The sequence below is a fragment of the Molothrus aeneus genome, chromosome 20 (assembly GCF_037042795.1).
Source record: "Molothrus aeneus isolate 106 chromosome 20, BPBGC_Maene_1.0, whole genome shotgun sequence".
Classification (NCBI taxonomy): Eukaryota; Metazoa; Chordata; class Aves; order Passeriformes; family Icteridae; genus Molothrus; species Molothrus aeneus.
The window spans coordinates 6,069,329-6,083,587 of NC_089665.1; the positions used below are offsets into that span (position 1 = coordinate 6,069,329).

The following is a 14,259-nucleotide window of genomic DNA, read 5'->3' on the forward strand; positions in this document are numbered from 1 at the left end:
GGCTGTTGACATAGGTGTGTGTAATAAAAGAGGAACTTTGGTTTCTTTCCACGTGATGCTTTCTGCAGCATTTGTGACACGATCTTGCTGGTATCCCGAAAGGGAAAAGAGAACAAATGAGTGCCAGAAACAGGAATAACAGAGGCCCAGTATGGCTCATACTCCCACCTCCCATGCCTGTGAGGTTGCAACCCACAGCAGGTGTATTTGATCTTCTCGGTGGCAAAATACAGAGGCCAATCTGGTCTTGCCCTCTATTTCCTTGTCACTTTCTCTTAACTAATTTCCAGGCAAATTGGTTTGGACACCCTTTAACTGTGGTCTCTTACTGTTCTTCAGGTATCTCTCATTCACCAGGCACTAATAATTCCCATCCACAAAGCTAAGTTATTACTTTAACACTTTTTGCAATAAGAGCATAAATTTTGTGAACTACAATATTAATTATTCTCACAATTCAAGCATTTACTTATAACCCAGCTAGCATGTCCAGTATTGGAATGAATCAAATAAAGTTTACTGATGGAAATGGTAATTCCCCTTCTCCCCTGTACAATTCTCAGGCTAAGGTTGGAACACAAAAACAGTTTTGATCCTTCTGTCTGGAGTATTCCTCCCCAAATGAAGTGTTTTATTCAGGCAGTGCTTGAAACCAGTGGTATAAGCGTTGTCTTAATTCTTAATTCTGTGTTATTCTTTGTACATTTCTTGGATCATTTGCCTTTTTTGAAACTATTACCACTCAGTCCCCATTGGAAAGTCAGTTCAGTATCACCCAGTTTAAATGTGATAGTCCATTCCTCAGGTTTCTTCACAAGTCCTTTGATTCTGCTGTGGCTTACTGAGTCTAACATCTTTGATATATAGGCTACCAGATATTTTTTTACTCTTCCTTACTCTTGAATTAAAATTTTATGAGCTACTCCATTTTCTGTATTTATGTATAAATGATAAAGGATTTTTCTAACAAAGGTAAGCTTAAAGCTGGTACTTAGGCTAGTTTTAACTTAACTCTTTTAGTTTAACAATATCTTCTTTGGTCTGCTTTATATCATCTCCTTCTGTCAATTTTTTTCATACACAAATTTTGCTACTTGTGCGTACCCCTAAATCTATAATATTTCAATAATCTAGGTAATTTTCTGATCTCTCTCTTTGAAGAGGGAGGGAGAATGAATAAAATTCTTGCAATTTTCTCATGGTTGGTTTTCTAGCTACTTTTATTTATTAAGTGTCTAAGCTATTTTACCACTGGGTAGTGAGTCTGAGTTCTTTTATTAACCTTTTGGTTGTTTCTTTATTGCCTGCTTGCTGACTTCTATTTATATTCAGAGTCACTTGTTGAAGTGTGAAGGTTAAAAGTTATAGGGATGGCAAAAGCAGCGCTGGTGGCTTCTGGGGGAGAAAAGGGAGGGTGAACTCTTGAAGAACCAAGACATGAGAGCAGGATTTCAGTGAACTACAGACACCGCAGTGTTTATTAACTCCAGACCAGTGGCACAGGCACTCTGCTTGCTGCAGGCACGGGATCTCTCCCCACACTCTAAGCCTGCTCCTTGAGCCTCTTGAGCAGCTCCCGCAGCTGCTCGATCTGGGCAGAGACGCTGCTCTTGGCGGTGCCGCCCGCGGCCGTGTACTGCTCCACGCTGCTCAGCACGCTGAACACCTGCGCCACGTCGCTGCCAAACAGGGGGCTGGGGGCACAGCGGGGGCTCTCAGGGGCTGCTCCCCGTGCCCAGAGCCCGGGGAGAGGCTGAGGGAGTGAGGATGGAGCCTCTGCCCCAGGGGAAACGCTCCTGAGCTTCTGCTGGCTCCATGGGGATACCGAGGAACTTCAGAGCCAAACCCCTCTGGGGGCTTCCTGCTCAGGGCAGAGGTGTCTCCCAGCCCTTCCCAAGAGCTCCTGCCCATGCCCATTCCACCCTGCTGGAATTGTTCCCCTCCAGTGTTTCAGCCCCAGCAGGAGAAGCTGGGATATATTGAGGACAGGAGGATGTTGAGGTGCTGCCCAGCCCAGGCACTTTGGGGAAGGCAGATCAGGGAGGCTGAGCCCTGCCTGTGCAGGGAAATGAAATAACAGAGGTACAAACCTGATGCTCTTCAGGTCCTCCAGGCTGAGATTGTTGATGGTGAGGCCTTTGGTCTCGGCGAGGTGGACGGCCTTGCCAGCAGCAATGTGGGCTTGTCTGAAGGGCATCTGCAGGGGGAAGCAGAGGTGGCACTCAGTGACCAGGCAGCTGGGCTGCTTTTCCATGAGGAAAATGCATGTGCTGCTTTCTCAGCTGGCCTGTTTTCCCTTAGGGCAATGCAAGCTGAATCTGGCAGTGCTGGCATGGAAGAGGGGAGGATTTAGGAATAAATTATGATCAAGTAATTTGGGTGTAAATTCCTATGAAGTCCCCCAGGTAGCACTGCTTGAGATGCATGTAAAGGATGTGTTTTCAGCTCTCATGGCTGTTGACTGCTCATCACCCTGGGGTCTCATCCCAGCTCCTCACTGAGCAGTTCTGCATCCACAGAAATCCCAGCTCCAGCTCTCCCTCTGGCACTTACTCCTTTGTGAACCAAGTAGAGAGCCAGGTCAGATGACAGGATCTCAGGGCTCAGTGCCTTCTCCATGTTCTCCTTGTTGATCTGCAGAAAGGAGGGGCAGAGGGAGATGTTATCTACCATCAGCTCCTCCTGGGGCACATGAGCTCTAAGAGGGACCAAAATGAGCAGTGTGGGTGAGGCACTGAAGAATTTTCATTTTAGGATCAGTCTGGAGCCCCGTCCCCTGTGTTACTCACAGAATGTGCTCCATGTTTAATACTTAAACGATGAAGCTTTACCTGGAGGGTAGAAATCACTCCAGTGGCAACCTGGAGCACAGCATTCAGGGTGTCCACAACATCAAAGACAGCCTCCTTGTCCTCCTGTGGTGGAACAGTGATGGAAATGGCTCTGAGCCAGCCTGAGTGCAGCCCAAAAACCCCCCAGCCAGCTCTGCTGACTCCTCCAGCCAGCAGGAGAGATGCTGTGGAGAGGAACAAGGGCTGTACCTGCAGGTCCTTGTTGTAGGTGCTCGGGAGTCCTTTGAGGACCATCAGAATTGCAGCCAACTGCAGAGGGAACAGCAGAGGCAGGGAGTGAGCCACAGAGCAAAGCACAGCCCCAGAACCCACAGCTCTTTTCAAAGAAAAAGGCAAAGAGAAAGGAGATTGTCCAGCCCCAACAGGAGCAGTTTCCTCTCCCTCCTCCTCCTTTTTGGGGCTCACCCGTCCGAACACTCGCCCGGCTTTGCTGCGGATCAGCTCCAGACTGTCGGGGTTCTTCTTCTGAGGCATCAGGCTGCTGCCAGAGCTGCAGGGAAGGTGTGTGGAGTGCACTGGTGAGCAAAACCCTCTGGCTGAAATCCCTGTTCCTGCCCTCTGAAAGGAACCTCTAAATCCCCTTTCCTTGTACTCCTCTTTAGGGTGTAGGAAATCAGTGAACAGAGGGTGCCGAGTTTCTCATGTTTCCCACAGCAAAGCCTTTGGTTTTGCACCTTGTCTGGAGCTCCCACACTGTCCCACCTCTCACAGAGAAAGGAAAAGGAGGCTCCCCCTCCAAGCCACTGCAAAGGTGGTGTCTGCAGGCCAGACTAAGTGATCCCAGGGAGGGAGGGCTGTGGCTGTGCCACCCTGCAGACAAGGAGTCTGTTGGGATTGCAAACCCAGCCAGGCAAGGAAGGGCTTTGGCAGCATTCCCAGCACAGGAGGAAGTTCTCTCTGCCAGCAGGTCCTGGACAGGAGTTGCTGGTGAATGTAAGCTTGGTTAAGTTACCAGAATGACAAATTAGTGTCCATTGCTGAGGAACATTCACCCTGAGGCTGCCTTTGTGCCAGGTTCTTGGTGCTGGGTCAGCCTCATGCACAGACAGACCCCAAGCACTGCCTCACCCAGCACAGGGAGCTGAGGAGAATCCCTCACCAGAGACCAAAAACCTACCAGTAGGTATCAGAGAGGGTCAGGAAGCCAAACTCGCTGGTGCTGTAGATGATGAGATCCTCAGCCATCTTGCTGAGGTGGATCATCAGCAGGGTGGCAGCAGAGAGGAATTCCACTGCAGGGAAGGCAGGAAATCAGGAGGGGAAAAGGTGCTTGGGCAAGCCAGGGAGCCCTGACTGGGGCTTTACATCCTAGTGATGGATTTCAGTCCCTTATTAAGGAAGGGAACTGGAAAGGTGTCAGGAGCTGCTTCCCCCCATGCTGGGAAGCTTTGGCTGTGCTTACCCACAAAGTCCCTCTCGCTGACGGCATCCATGCTGTTCAGGCTGATGGAGGCAAAGTCCAGCTCTGCAAGGAAGGGGATGGACACAGGAGCTCACACTGGCCCTGACAGGAGCCTGAATGCACCAGGCTGCCCCAGAGGAGGTGACTGTGAGCCCTGGAGCAGTCCCAGCAACACAAACATGTTTAGTGGGGGTTTTGTTATGATCCCAGACAGGCAGAGTGCAGCAGGGGCTGCTCTTCCTCCCACCTCACTGGCACTGCCTGTCTCTGCATCAAAAACGAAGGCTCTGGCTCCAGGATGGGGCACTGTGGTGCCAATCCCTCCCTCCCAGCTGGGACAGGCACTCCCATGCCCCTCAGGCCCAGGATGACATTTACCACTGCGCAGCAGCTCCCTGTCGATTTCCAGGGGGTTTCCAGCCAGAGCTCCACTGCCAGGGGAGAGAGAAACAGAAATCAAGCAACCCTCCTTTCATATCCATGCAAAGCTGAGCTCTGGGAAGCAGGGAAGGCACCCCTGAAGTCTTTGCAGAGCAAAGCAAGGCCAAATGATCACACAAACAGTAGATCTTACCTTCCCAAAGGCAAGACATTGATCCTCTTTTTTATCTCTCCCAGGCGCTCAGAATCGCGGGTCAGAGCAACAGCATGGCTGGGGAAGGACAAGGGGAAGAGAGCACATGAAACAAGGAATGGCCCTTCCCTTTCCAGTCATTATCCTGCCATGCCTGGAGCCTGGGATCCCCCTTCAAACATGAGGTTGGAGTGGAGCCTGGACAGAGCCAGGGGACACAGGGAGTTCCTGTTCCAGTTTGCAGGGCTCCCTCGGGGTTGTCCCCAGCCCTGGCTGTCCCCTCAGCAGAGCAGGGCCCCGAGGGTGGGGAGGGTGGGAGGTGCTCACCTGAGCAAGAACTGGCTCCATCGGATGGGCTGAGCTTTCTGCAGGTGGGTGTAGCCAGGCAGGATCACATCGATTTCTCTGGGAGGGAAGGGACAGAGAGGTGAGCAGCAGGGACAGCAGGGACAGGGCCACACCAGGGCTCCTGGCAAGGTCACAAACTGAGCATCTTTAGCCTGTGCTGCACAAACTGAGCATCTTTAGCCTGTGCTGGTCCATCTCCTGTCAGCCTTCAAACCAAGCACACTGGGTTTAGCTATTCCAGAGCGGTGAAACTCTCCTGGAAAGTTGCCTGGAGCAGCAACCCCTCAGGGCAGGCAAGGATTCTCCAGCCCACCCCAGCTCTGGAGTGTGAGGAGCAGAGCCAGACAGGGAGGTAACACAGCTGAGCTTTTTCTCCTACAGAAAAACCTGAAACATTTTTTCCACTCCTTCAGATGGGTTTGGTGCCTTCCAGAATCTTGTGTGGACCTCCCACCTCAACTCCTTTGCCAGGCATGAAGGAAAGTTTCTCTGAGGGATGAGGAAAGTTTCTGTGAGGTGAACTCTAGAGAAAAAGGGGCTGCTGTGTCCCCTGGGCTACCCCAACCTGCCTGGCTGTAACTCCCTGCACAGGAGACCCTGCTGCTGCCCAGTGGGGTCAGACAAAGGAGAAACCAAAGAATCTGCTGCCCCAAAAAGGCCAAAGTAATGGAAAACAGGGACTGAGGGAAAGGACTCACATGGCAGCACGTTCCACCAGGGTCTTAATGAGCTGCAGGAGGTGCGTGGAGATGATGGAGAGGGAATTCTTCATGAACAGCTTCAGGTCAGTCACAACCTGTGGGGGATTGGCCACAAAGAATGTCACATATGCAGTGACAGCAAGGCAAACCCCTCCTTGTCCTGTGTGGTGGGGATGTGTATCTTCTCCTCATCATTTGGTTGTATTTCTGTGGTCGTGTCAGCATTTCTTGCTCTCCAGTTCCAGAGGTCACTCTGGGCTGAGGTCTCCTGAAATGAGGTAGAGGAGGAATACAGAAGGAGAAACAAAAATATTCTGTCCATACCTGATCATTCCTGCTTCTGCCAGTGTGCAACTTCCCAGCTACATCTCCAATCAGCTCCTGAAGACAAGAGCAGGATTTCTGTCAGCATCTCTGTGTTCTAAACAGGACAATCCACAGGAGCACATCTCCCTGCCTGGAAGGGACTCAGCTCCGGGATCCTGTGAGTAACCCTGGGATGTGTTCTGGGGAAGGGCAGCTTTGGGTTCTGGGCTTGTACAGCCCCAAAAGGGGGCTTGGAGACCCTTGGCTGTGCCCCAGGGGGTTCAGTGCCAGCAGCTCTAAAGGGATTTCCCAGAGGGACAAGGCCTGAATGTCAGGCAGAGGAGGAAGGATCAGGAAGAGGAGGCTGGAGGAGCCAAACCTTCAGCCTGCGCTCGTTGGCAGTGTGGATGTCCTCATCAGTCTGGATCACACCAAAGACTCCCTTGGACCATTCCTCAGAGATCTGCAAGCAGCACAAACATCACAGTTACCCTGCTGTGCCTGGGGCTGTGAGTGTCCCCAGCAAATCCCAGCTCCTGGCATTCCCAGAAGTCTCATGCAAACTCTGGCATTCAGGCTGCTCACTGCATCCTGATATTCCATGCTATTGGTGGGATTCACCTCTCTATCCATGATAACCCTGCAGTGTTATGGAGGATCTAAGCATTGCAAGGAAAAATTGTAGTTAAATATCAGTGATTTCTTTAGCATCATCCACAAAACCTTTCCTATAAAGCATTGTACAGACTCACCATTGTCCAAGGTGGGTGAGCAACAACAATGGATATTTTATAAAAGCACTTCTCTCCTGCCTCCTCTTCCCCCCTACACCTGCTATGCATTGCCTCCTGCCAAGCTGGGCAGCCAGACTCAAAATTCCACGTGCCAGCAGGAAAAGGATGTTCTCAGTTCCCACTGAAATGATTCCTAGTGACTGCTCAGTCTGAAGAGGACACGAGGACATTTAAAGGCACTCTTTAAAACAGCAAGATGCTGTCAGGTAAGGAAAGATTCATTCCAGCACATACAAGAAGTTGTGAAGGGAAGAAATACCTTTTCCAGGCCACTCAGGATCTTCTCCAGCTCAGTTTTGGACAGGATTCCAGCCTTCTCCAAGGCTTTGGCATAAGCCATGCTCCCCTGGATGTCCACCTCAGACAGTCTCTGATCAACAGTAATGGAAGCGCTGAGCATCTCCATGATGGGATCTGTGCTCCCCACAAACCTTCCTGCCATCATTTTGTCCCCCTGCAAGAAATGAAGGGAAGAGACACAGATTTATGGATATATCCCCTAAAAATCAATTCATGTCATCCTTGTCAGAGTAAAACTGAGGAGCATCTCAGGAATGGTTTTATTCAGTCTATACCCTGGACTTAGAGCATGTCACTGTCACTAGAATTTAGCCCTTGAGGTTACAGGCCTGGCTTGGGGGGGGGATCCTCCAAGATATTTGACTTCTGCAGGACTCTCTGAAAATAAAAATCAGGGCATGTGGTGCAAGACCAGCACGGAACTCTATTTTAAGGCAGCTGCTGATCTCTGACCCTTTGATGGACTCTGACCAAAAAAAAAAAAAAGAAAGAAAGAAAGAAAAAAAAAAAGAAAAAAAAAAAAAGGAAAAAAAAAGAGGTAAAGGAGTCAGGGATAAAGTGAAAAAATCGAAACAATCCCACTCTTTTAGGGAGACTGGAAGAAAATATTCAGCTGACAAGGAGCTGTGGGCCGGCACAAGCCACTCCTGTAACTACAAAGTGTCTGAAGTCAGCGTTTGAAGCAGCTCCAGAGCCCACGACGTTTTCACGTAAAATCAGGATAAAGGAGCAGGTTGCAGAAAGGGAGGCCTGGGTGTCTTTCGGTGTTACAAATGTTCGAATGAGATGCAAAGGGAAGAGAAAACCCCAGAGCAGCCCCAGAAGGGCTCGGCGGGTGCGCGGCGCCGGGCGGGCGGCGGAGCTACCATGGACAGCGGGCAGGGACCGGCAGCAGCGGCTCCTTTCCCCAGGGATTGGCGCAGGGAAGGGCAGGAGGGAGCCTGAGGGGCAGGATGAGGGCTCGGGGTGCCGGAGCTCTGAATTTGTCCGCAGGAGCTGCCGCGGGGGGGAAATGGGGGGAAAAAACCCAAAGTTTGGCATCTCCTCTCCGGACCCGCCGTGATGGGCAGAGGGGACAGGGAGTGAATGGTGCTGCTGGAGGGAAGGGCTGGGGTGGGAAGAGGTGTCCAGGTACATCTTCACTGCCGGGATCAGAGCTGGGACTGTGGATTATTGCAGCAAAGACGTTCGCTGTGCCCTTTTCCACGGAAAACCACTCACAGAATCATGAAGGTTGGAAAAGACCTCCAAGATCAGTGAGTCCAACGCTGCCAGGACCACCCTAACCCACATCCCTCAGAACCACACCAGGGATGCTGATCCCACCCGTTCCAAAGGGAGCAGAGAAAGCCAAGCTCTCCCTCACCTCGGCTGCCATTTCGGACGACGTTTTGCTCGTTTGTGCAGCGATGCTGGCACTTGGTGCAACCTGCGGGACAGCGCGGAGATGCTCAGCTGCCGCCGTGCCCCTCCCGGTTCCCCGGGCATCTCTCCCGGTGCGCTCCCGGTTCTCCGGGCATCTCTCCCGGTGTGCTCTCGGTTCCCCGGACACCCCTCCTGGTGCGCTCCCTGTTCCCCGTGCATCACTCCCGGTGCGCTCCCTGTTCCCTGAGCATCACTCCCGGTGCGCTCCGGTTCCCCGGGCATCACTCCTGGTGCGCTCCCAGTGTGCTCCCAATTTCCCGGGCACCGCTCCCGGTGCGCTCCCAATTCCCCGGGCATCGTTCCAGGTGCGCTCCCGGTTCCCCGGGCATCACTCCCTGCCCCGCTCCCGGTGCTTTCCCGGTTCCCCCGGGCACGGCTCCCGGCACGGCTCCCTGCCCCGCTCTCGGTTCCCCGGGCATCACTCCCTGCCCCGCTCCCGGTTCCCTGGGCACGGCTCCCTGCCCCGCTCCCGTTTCCCCGGGCATCACTCCCTGCCCCGCTCCCGGTTCCCCGGGCATGGCTCCCTGCCCCGCTCCCGGTTCCCCGGGCATCACTCCCTGCCCCGCTCCCGGTTCCCCGGGCATGGCTCCCTGCCCAGCTCCCGGTGCGCTCCCGGTTCCCCGGGCACCGCTCACCTGCTCCGCACGCAGCCCCGGCCGCTCTGTGGCTCGCTGCTCCCCGGCCCCGCTGCCCCGCTTTTACAGCCCTCGGCTCGGGGCTGGCGGCTCGGCCCGCCCCGCCGGGGCGGGGTGTGCCCGGGGCCGGCCCCGCTCGGGCCCCCCCCGTGTCCCCCGTGTCCCTTCCCACCCCTGCGCTGCTCGGGCACTGGGGGTGCTTTGGACAGGGAGGCTTGGGAGGGATGCTCGAGTGGTGCTTCTCACCTGGCGTAGCTCCCGAGCTGTGGAGAGACCAGGAACATCCTTGGAATGCTTTTCTGGCAGCATCCATCTCTCTGTGTCACACCCCTCTAACGAGCAATCTTCAATATAAACAGAACTGATCCGGTGTTCTGTGCCCATGGACACCCAGCAAACACAGAAAAACAGACGGGAGCCTCTTGTTTCCCATCTCTGCATGGATGAAAGTGTTCACCCCACCTGGAAAGATGCTGCAGCCCCAGATTTGGGGCTCCCCTGCTGTCCCCAGGTTGTGGGGTCACCTGAGAGCCTCGGGCAGTGGCTGTGGGGCTTGGAGTTCTACTTGTGGCAATAACCTCTATCTTAAACTCATCACACCCTCAATGTCATGGAAAGAGGTGACTGGTGGAAAGCACAAGGGACCTTTCAGAGCAGCAAAGCTGGGGCTCAGCACGAATTTCTCATTAACTCCTCAGAGAGAGCATTTTCTGCAGCCCCTCCACGGAAAGCTCAATATTTGCTGCTTTCTCCAAGTGAGCTCCTGCAGTGCAATATTTTTCCATGTACATTGTCCAAACCTCTCACAGAGCTCAGGAAACATATTCCAGCTTTCTCATCCACGCTTTTGTTGGATTTTCCTCCCTTAAACTGACCCTCTTCTTTTTCTACTGTTCTCTCAGTTCTACAACTCATCCCCTTTTCCTTTTTCCACTGGGAAACTGAAACAGTTCCCAATTCTTTTGCAGTCCTGTTTCCTCTTGTGAAATCCCTCATTTTTATCACCTTTCTTGTCTTCTCCACCTTTTCAAAGTGTCCTTGTCCTCACTCTGGGCTTTGTCAGGAGATTGCCAATGTGTTGTGAAAACATTAAGCACTGGGTTTGTAACTAGAACGAGGGGGTGTAAATAAGATTTTTAGCTAGCCTGTGTCTGATATTACATGTGACAGGGGATGTTCCATCCACATGGGATCTGTGAGCAATGCCACTGTGGATTTAGCAAACTTCCCAGAGATTAGTTGGCTCTGCTCAGCTCCTGCCCCAGTGTGTATCTAGGAAATGATGAATTCTCTCTTCATTTTTAGCTCAAACAGGCAATAACTATGTTTTCTCTATAATAATCAATGTAGGATGTAGATGAATATTTTTATCATGAGAGTGGAAGTAAACCAAAATACAAGCAGAATTCCTCAACTTAAAAATGAACATTGAAGAAATAGGATTTAAAGATCTTGGAGCTGGAGAGTTGAACTTTTTTGAGGGGAAAAATGCAAAATATACTTTCTAATGCGAACTGAAGTGCATTGTCATTACTGTCTTCTCCATTTGTTCTGGTTTGGATGTCTCTCCACTTCCCATCATTGCCTCTCAGTGATTTATTTGAACCAGAAAGATTAACTTCAAAATCCTCATCCCACAGTTAATACTGGGGAAGTTCTGAAGGAAAAGTCTCCCAATTTTTCCTTTCTGGCACAGGGATGGCAAATGATTCCCACATCAATATTCCAAATATTTTCCCTTTTTGAGGTGAAAATAAGTACTGGAGAGTAAATTGCCAATTATGCAGCACAGAGAAGTTTAATTAAATACATTTGAATGTTCTCAAAGATCTGAACTTTATTTGTACTTCTGCAATCGATCAGTCTTTCTCTAGTATTTTTTGCTGGAAGAGTGCAATGCGGAGGTAATGCAGCTCCAAAGGAGCTTTAGTTGCTCTGGAACTCCAATTTTCACAACAGAAATGTGAAGGAAAAGTTCAGATATTCTCAAAGATCTGAACTTTATTTGTACTTCTTTAATCAATCAGTCTCTCTCTACTATTTCACTTTTTTGCTGGAAGAGTGCAATGCTGAGGGAGTGCAGCTCCAGAGGAGCTTTGGTGGCTCTGGAACTCCAATTTTCACAACAGGACTGTGAAGGAAAAGGATGGCAGAAACAGCTACAGTGCACCTTCTTTTAAAAACATCCTTTTTTTAGCTGTCTTTTTGCTTTGGAGAAGGAAAACAGCTCCATGGGCTGAACGTGCACCGTCAGCTCGGCTGACACGGAGCCCTGCTGACATATTTTTGTTCAAAAAACTTCCAACTTTGTTTTTAACTAATTTTTAAATGTAAAAGACCAAAAAAAAAGGAAAAAAAAAAAAAAAGAAAAAAAATAGCCACCATAGGGTGCTGAGGGAAATGCTGAACACAGTAAACATCTTTCATGACAAAGAACACAAATACCCTGCAGATCTGCTGTCAATAGCAAGTCCTGGGCCCCCTGCTTTCAATAGTTAATAGAGGCCCCTCTCTCCCCAAGCCTTGCTGGCAACAATCACAATGTTAAAATGTTGACATGCTAAGCACATTTGGAAAAACCCATGTCTGCATTCCCTATGGATGGTGTAGCATCACTGTCTACCACCTAAAGAGCAGCAATTAGAGCCAAAGTGACCTTCTCACCTCAGCCCCTGCCCCGTGGGTTCTCTCTTGATATTCCTCTTTCAGCGGAGATGGAGCTGAGCCATGCTTGTATTTACAGCCTGCCGGGTTTCCTGTCTCCACTGGGAAACGTTTAGGAAATCTCCATTGGGGGAAAAAAGCTGTTGGAAAAAAAGAGGTGTTTGTGTGGTGCTCCTTCATCCCCAGCGGAGTCTTCGTCGTGGGTTGCAAAAAGCAGCACTGGTTGGAAAAACGTGTCAGAGAAATGAAAATTTGGGGGAAAAGTGGGAAAAAAACATGTCAGGAAAGTGAAATTTTGGGGAAAAGGTAGAAAAAATGTGTCAGGAAGGTGAAATTTTTCGGAAAGGATAGATAATATGTGTCAGGAAAGTGAAACTTTTGGGAAAGGATAGATAATATATGTCAGGAAGGTGAAATTCTGCAGAGAGGGTGGGAAAAAGTCAGGAAAGTGAAATTTTTGGGAAAGGATAGAAAGAATGTGTCAGGAAGGCGAAATTTTGGGGAAAGTGGAAAAAAACATGTCAGGAAAGTGAAATTTTTGGGAAAGGGTGGAAAAAACGTGTCATGAAAGCGAAATTTTGGGGAAAGGGTGGAAAAACGTGTCAGGAAATTGAAATTTTGAGGAAAAAGTGGAAAAAATGTGTCAGGAAACTGAAATTTTTTGGGAAAAGGTGGAAAGAATGTGTCAGGAAAGCAAAATTTTGGTGACAGGGTAGAAAAAAATGAGTCAGGAAAATGAATTTTTGGGGAAGGGGTGGAAAAAATATGTCAGGAAAGTGAAATTTTGGTGAAATGGTGGAAATAAATATAATAATTTGCTGCTGGGGGAGAGATATAAAGAGATGTAAAGGATTAGGATTATTGTGCTGAAGAGAGTGGCGAGAGGCAAACAAGGATTGGCAGATTTCCGGAATGAAGCCCTGAAATATGATTGTCTGGAAATGCACTGTTTTCACATGAAACCTGCCATCCTTTCCCTTCTTTCAGGCAGCTGCACGTGGAGGGTTTGGGACGTGGCAGAGCAGCCACAGAGCTTTAGCTGTGCCACTTTTGGCCAATTTACAAGGCCAGTTAATCCTGACATGAAAAAGGGCAGCATCCATCACATCCTGTGCTCTGAGTCACACCAGCAGCTCTCAGACCTCTCTCCTGGCTCTTTTTAATTCCACAGGACTCCACAATAAATTAATCTGAGGTATAAATAAATTTCTATCTGTCTGTGATGGGTCCACGTGCCCACCAAAACTTTTTTTTTAGGGGTTTTCAAATTAAAAGGGCTGAAAAGCCTTTGCGGTTGGCTTTTAAATTTTGCCCAGCACTTCCAAATCTGGTGATGGAAGTTTCTGGAAAACTGGGAGCTGCTCCTTGCCCACTGTCCTGGCACTGGAGACTGTTCCTAAAGCAGTTTGCTCATGTTACTCTGAATTGGTTTAGGATTTGCAACACCCCAAGGAGAAGAAAAGGTTTAATTTTGTCTGGTTTGGTCATGGAGAAAACAGTGGCTGGTGGGCTTTGTGCTGGAATTGCAAGGCAGAGGTTGTGGGCACAAGGCTGACCCATTCAGTTCCCTAAATCCCTAAAAGGATCTTAAATCCCAGCTGCAAGCAAGCAAATATATCTGTATGACACTGCTTAGGGAGTCAGAGGTGCTGTGTCTGCATATGAAATTTTCCCTGAGAGATAATGTCAAAATTAAGGAATTAATATTTCCCTGGCCAGGTAATTTTCCTTGCTGTTTCCATTGGGATTTTCAGCTGTTTGCACCCATTGAAGTTTCACTGGTTTTACTGAGGATGAAAAGAGCTCTTGGAAAATTTAATAGCACAAGGTTTAGATGGGAAAGAATCACGGTGACAGCTGGGGAAGGCACGGTGCTGATGAATTTGATGTACGGGTGCTTTAAAGGACAACAGGAGTATTACACAACTACCTCAGCCCTGCAGCACTCCGCACGTGGTTAAAGATTTGATTAGAAAGTACTTTCGCGGTACTGTTTTGCCTTTATCACAGTTAATAGCGGCTAATTGCCAATCTGGGTGATTTTCGAGAAAAATTAAACCATTTTCTGTTTGATGTATGCACAAAAGCTGCGGTGAGAAAACCCTTTTCATCGCCGGCATTGGTGGTTCAGTGGTAGAATTCTCGCCTGCCACGCGGGAGGCCCGGGTTCGATTCCCGGCCAATGCAGTCGATCTTTTCCCGCCTCCGTCTTTTTTTTTTTTTTTTTCAAGTTCCTTATTTCTCCTTCCTTTTCCGCT

The 14,259-nt window shown here is 49.7% G+C and overlaps 1 protein-coding gene and 1 non-coding gene across 3 annotated transcripts; one reads left to right on the forward strand and one right to left on the reverse strand.

Annotated features, from left to right (window-relative positions):
* Nucleotides 1–1,449: 1,449 nt before the first annotated feature.
* LOC136564997 (argininosuccinate lyase) lies at nucleotides 1,450–9,653 on the reverse strand. 2 transcript variants are annotated; one of them, XM_066563382.1, is made up of 17 exons: nucleotides 9,584–9,653; nucleotides 8,644–8,706; nucleotides 7,237–7,431; nucleotides 6,563–6,646; nucleotides 6,202–6,258; nucleotides 5,875–5,972; nucleotides 5,156–5,233; nucleotides 4,829–4,906; nucleotides 4,633–4,685; nucleotides 4,255–4,317; nucleotides 3,970–4,084; nucleotides 3,258–3,342; nucleotides 3,042–3,101; nucleotides 2,832–2,915; nucleotides 2,554–2,634; nucleotides 2,091–2,197; nucleotides 1,450–1,694 (listed from the first exon to the last, which is right to left on the reverse strand). In XM_066563382.1, the coding sequence occupies exons 1-17, from the start codon at nucleotides 9,644–9,646 to the stop codon at nucleotides 1,544–1,546; spliced, it is 1,515 nt and encodes a 504-aa protein (XP_066419479.1). In that variant the 5' UTR covers nucleotides 9,647–9,653; the 3' UTR covers nucleotides 1,450–1,543. The 2 variants fall into 2 exon arrangements, with proteins under 2 accessions (XP_066419479.1, XP_066419480.1); XM_066563383.1 differs by lacking the exon at nucleotides 9,584–9,653 and adding an exon at nucleotides 9,338–9,398.
* A 4,464-nt stretch (nucleotides 9,654–14,117) lies between these two features.
* Nucleotides 14,118–14,188, forward strand: TRNAG-GCC (transfer RNA glycine (anticodon GCC)). The gene has a single exon. It is a non-coding gene; the product is annotated as a tRNA-Gly (tRNA).
* The last annotated feature ends 71 nt before the right edge of the window (nucleotides 14,189–14,259 follow it).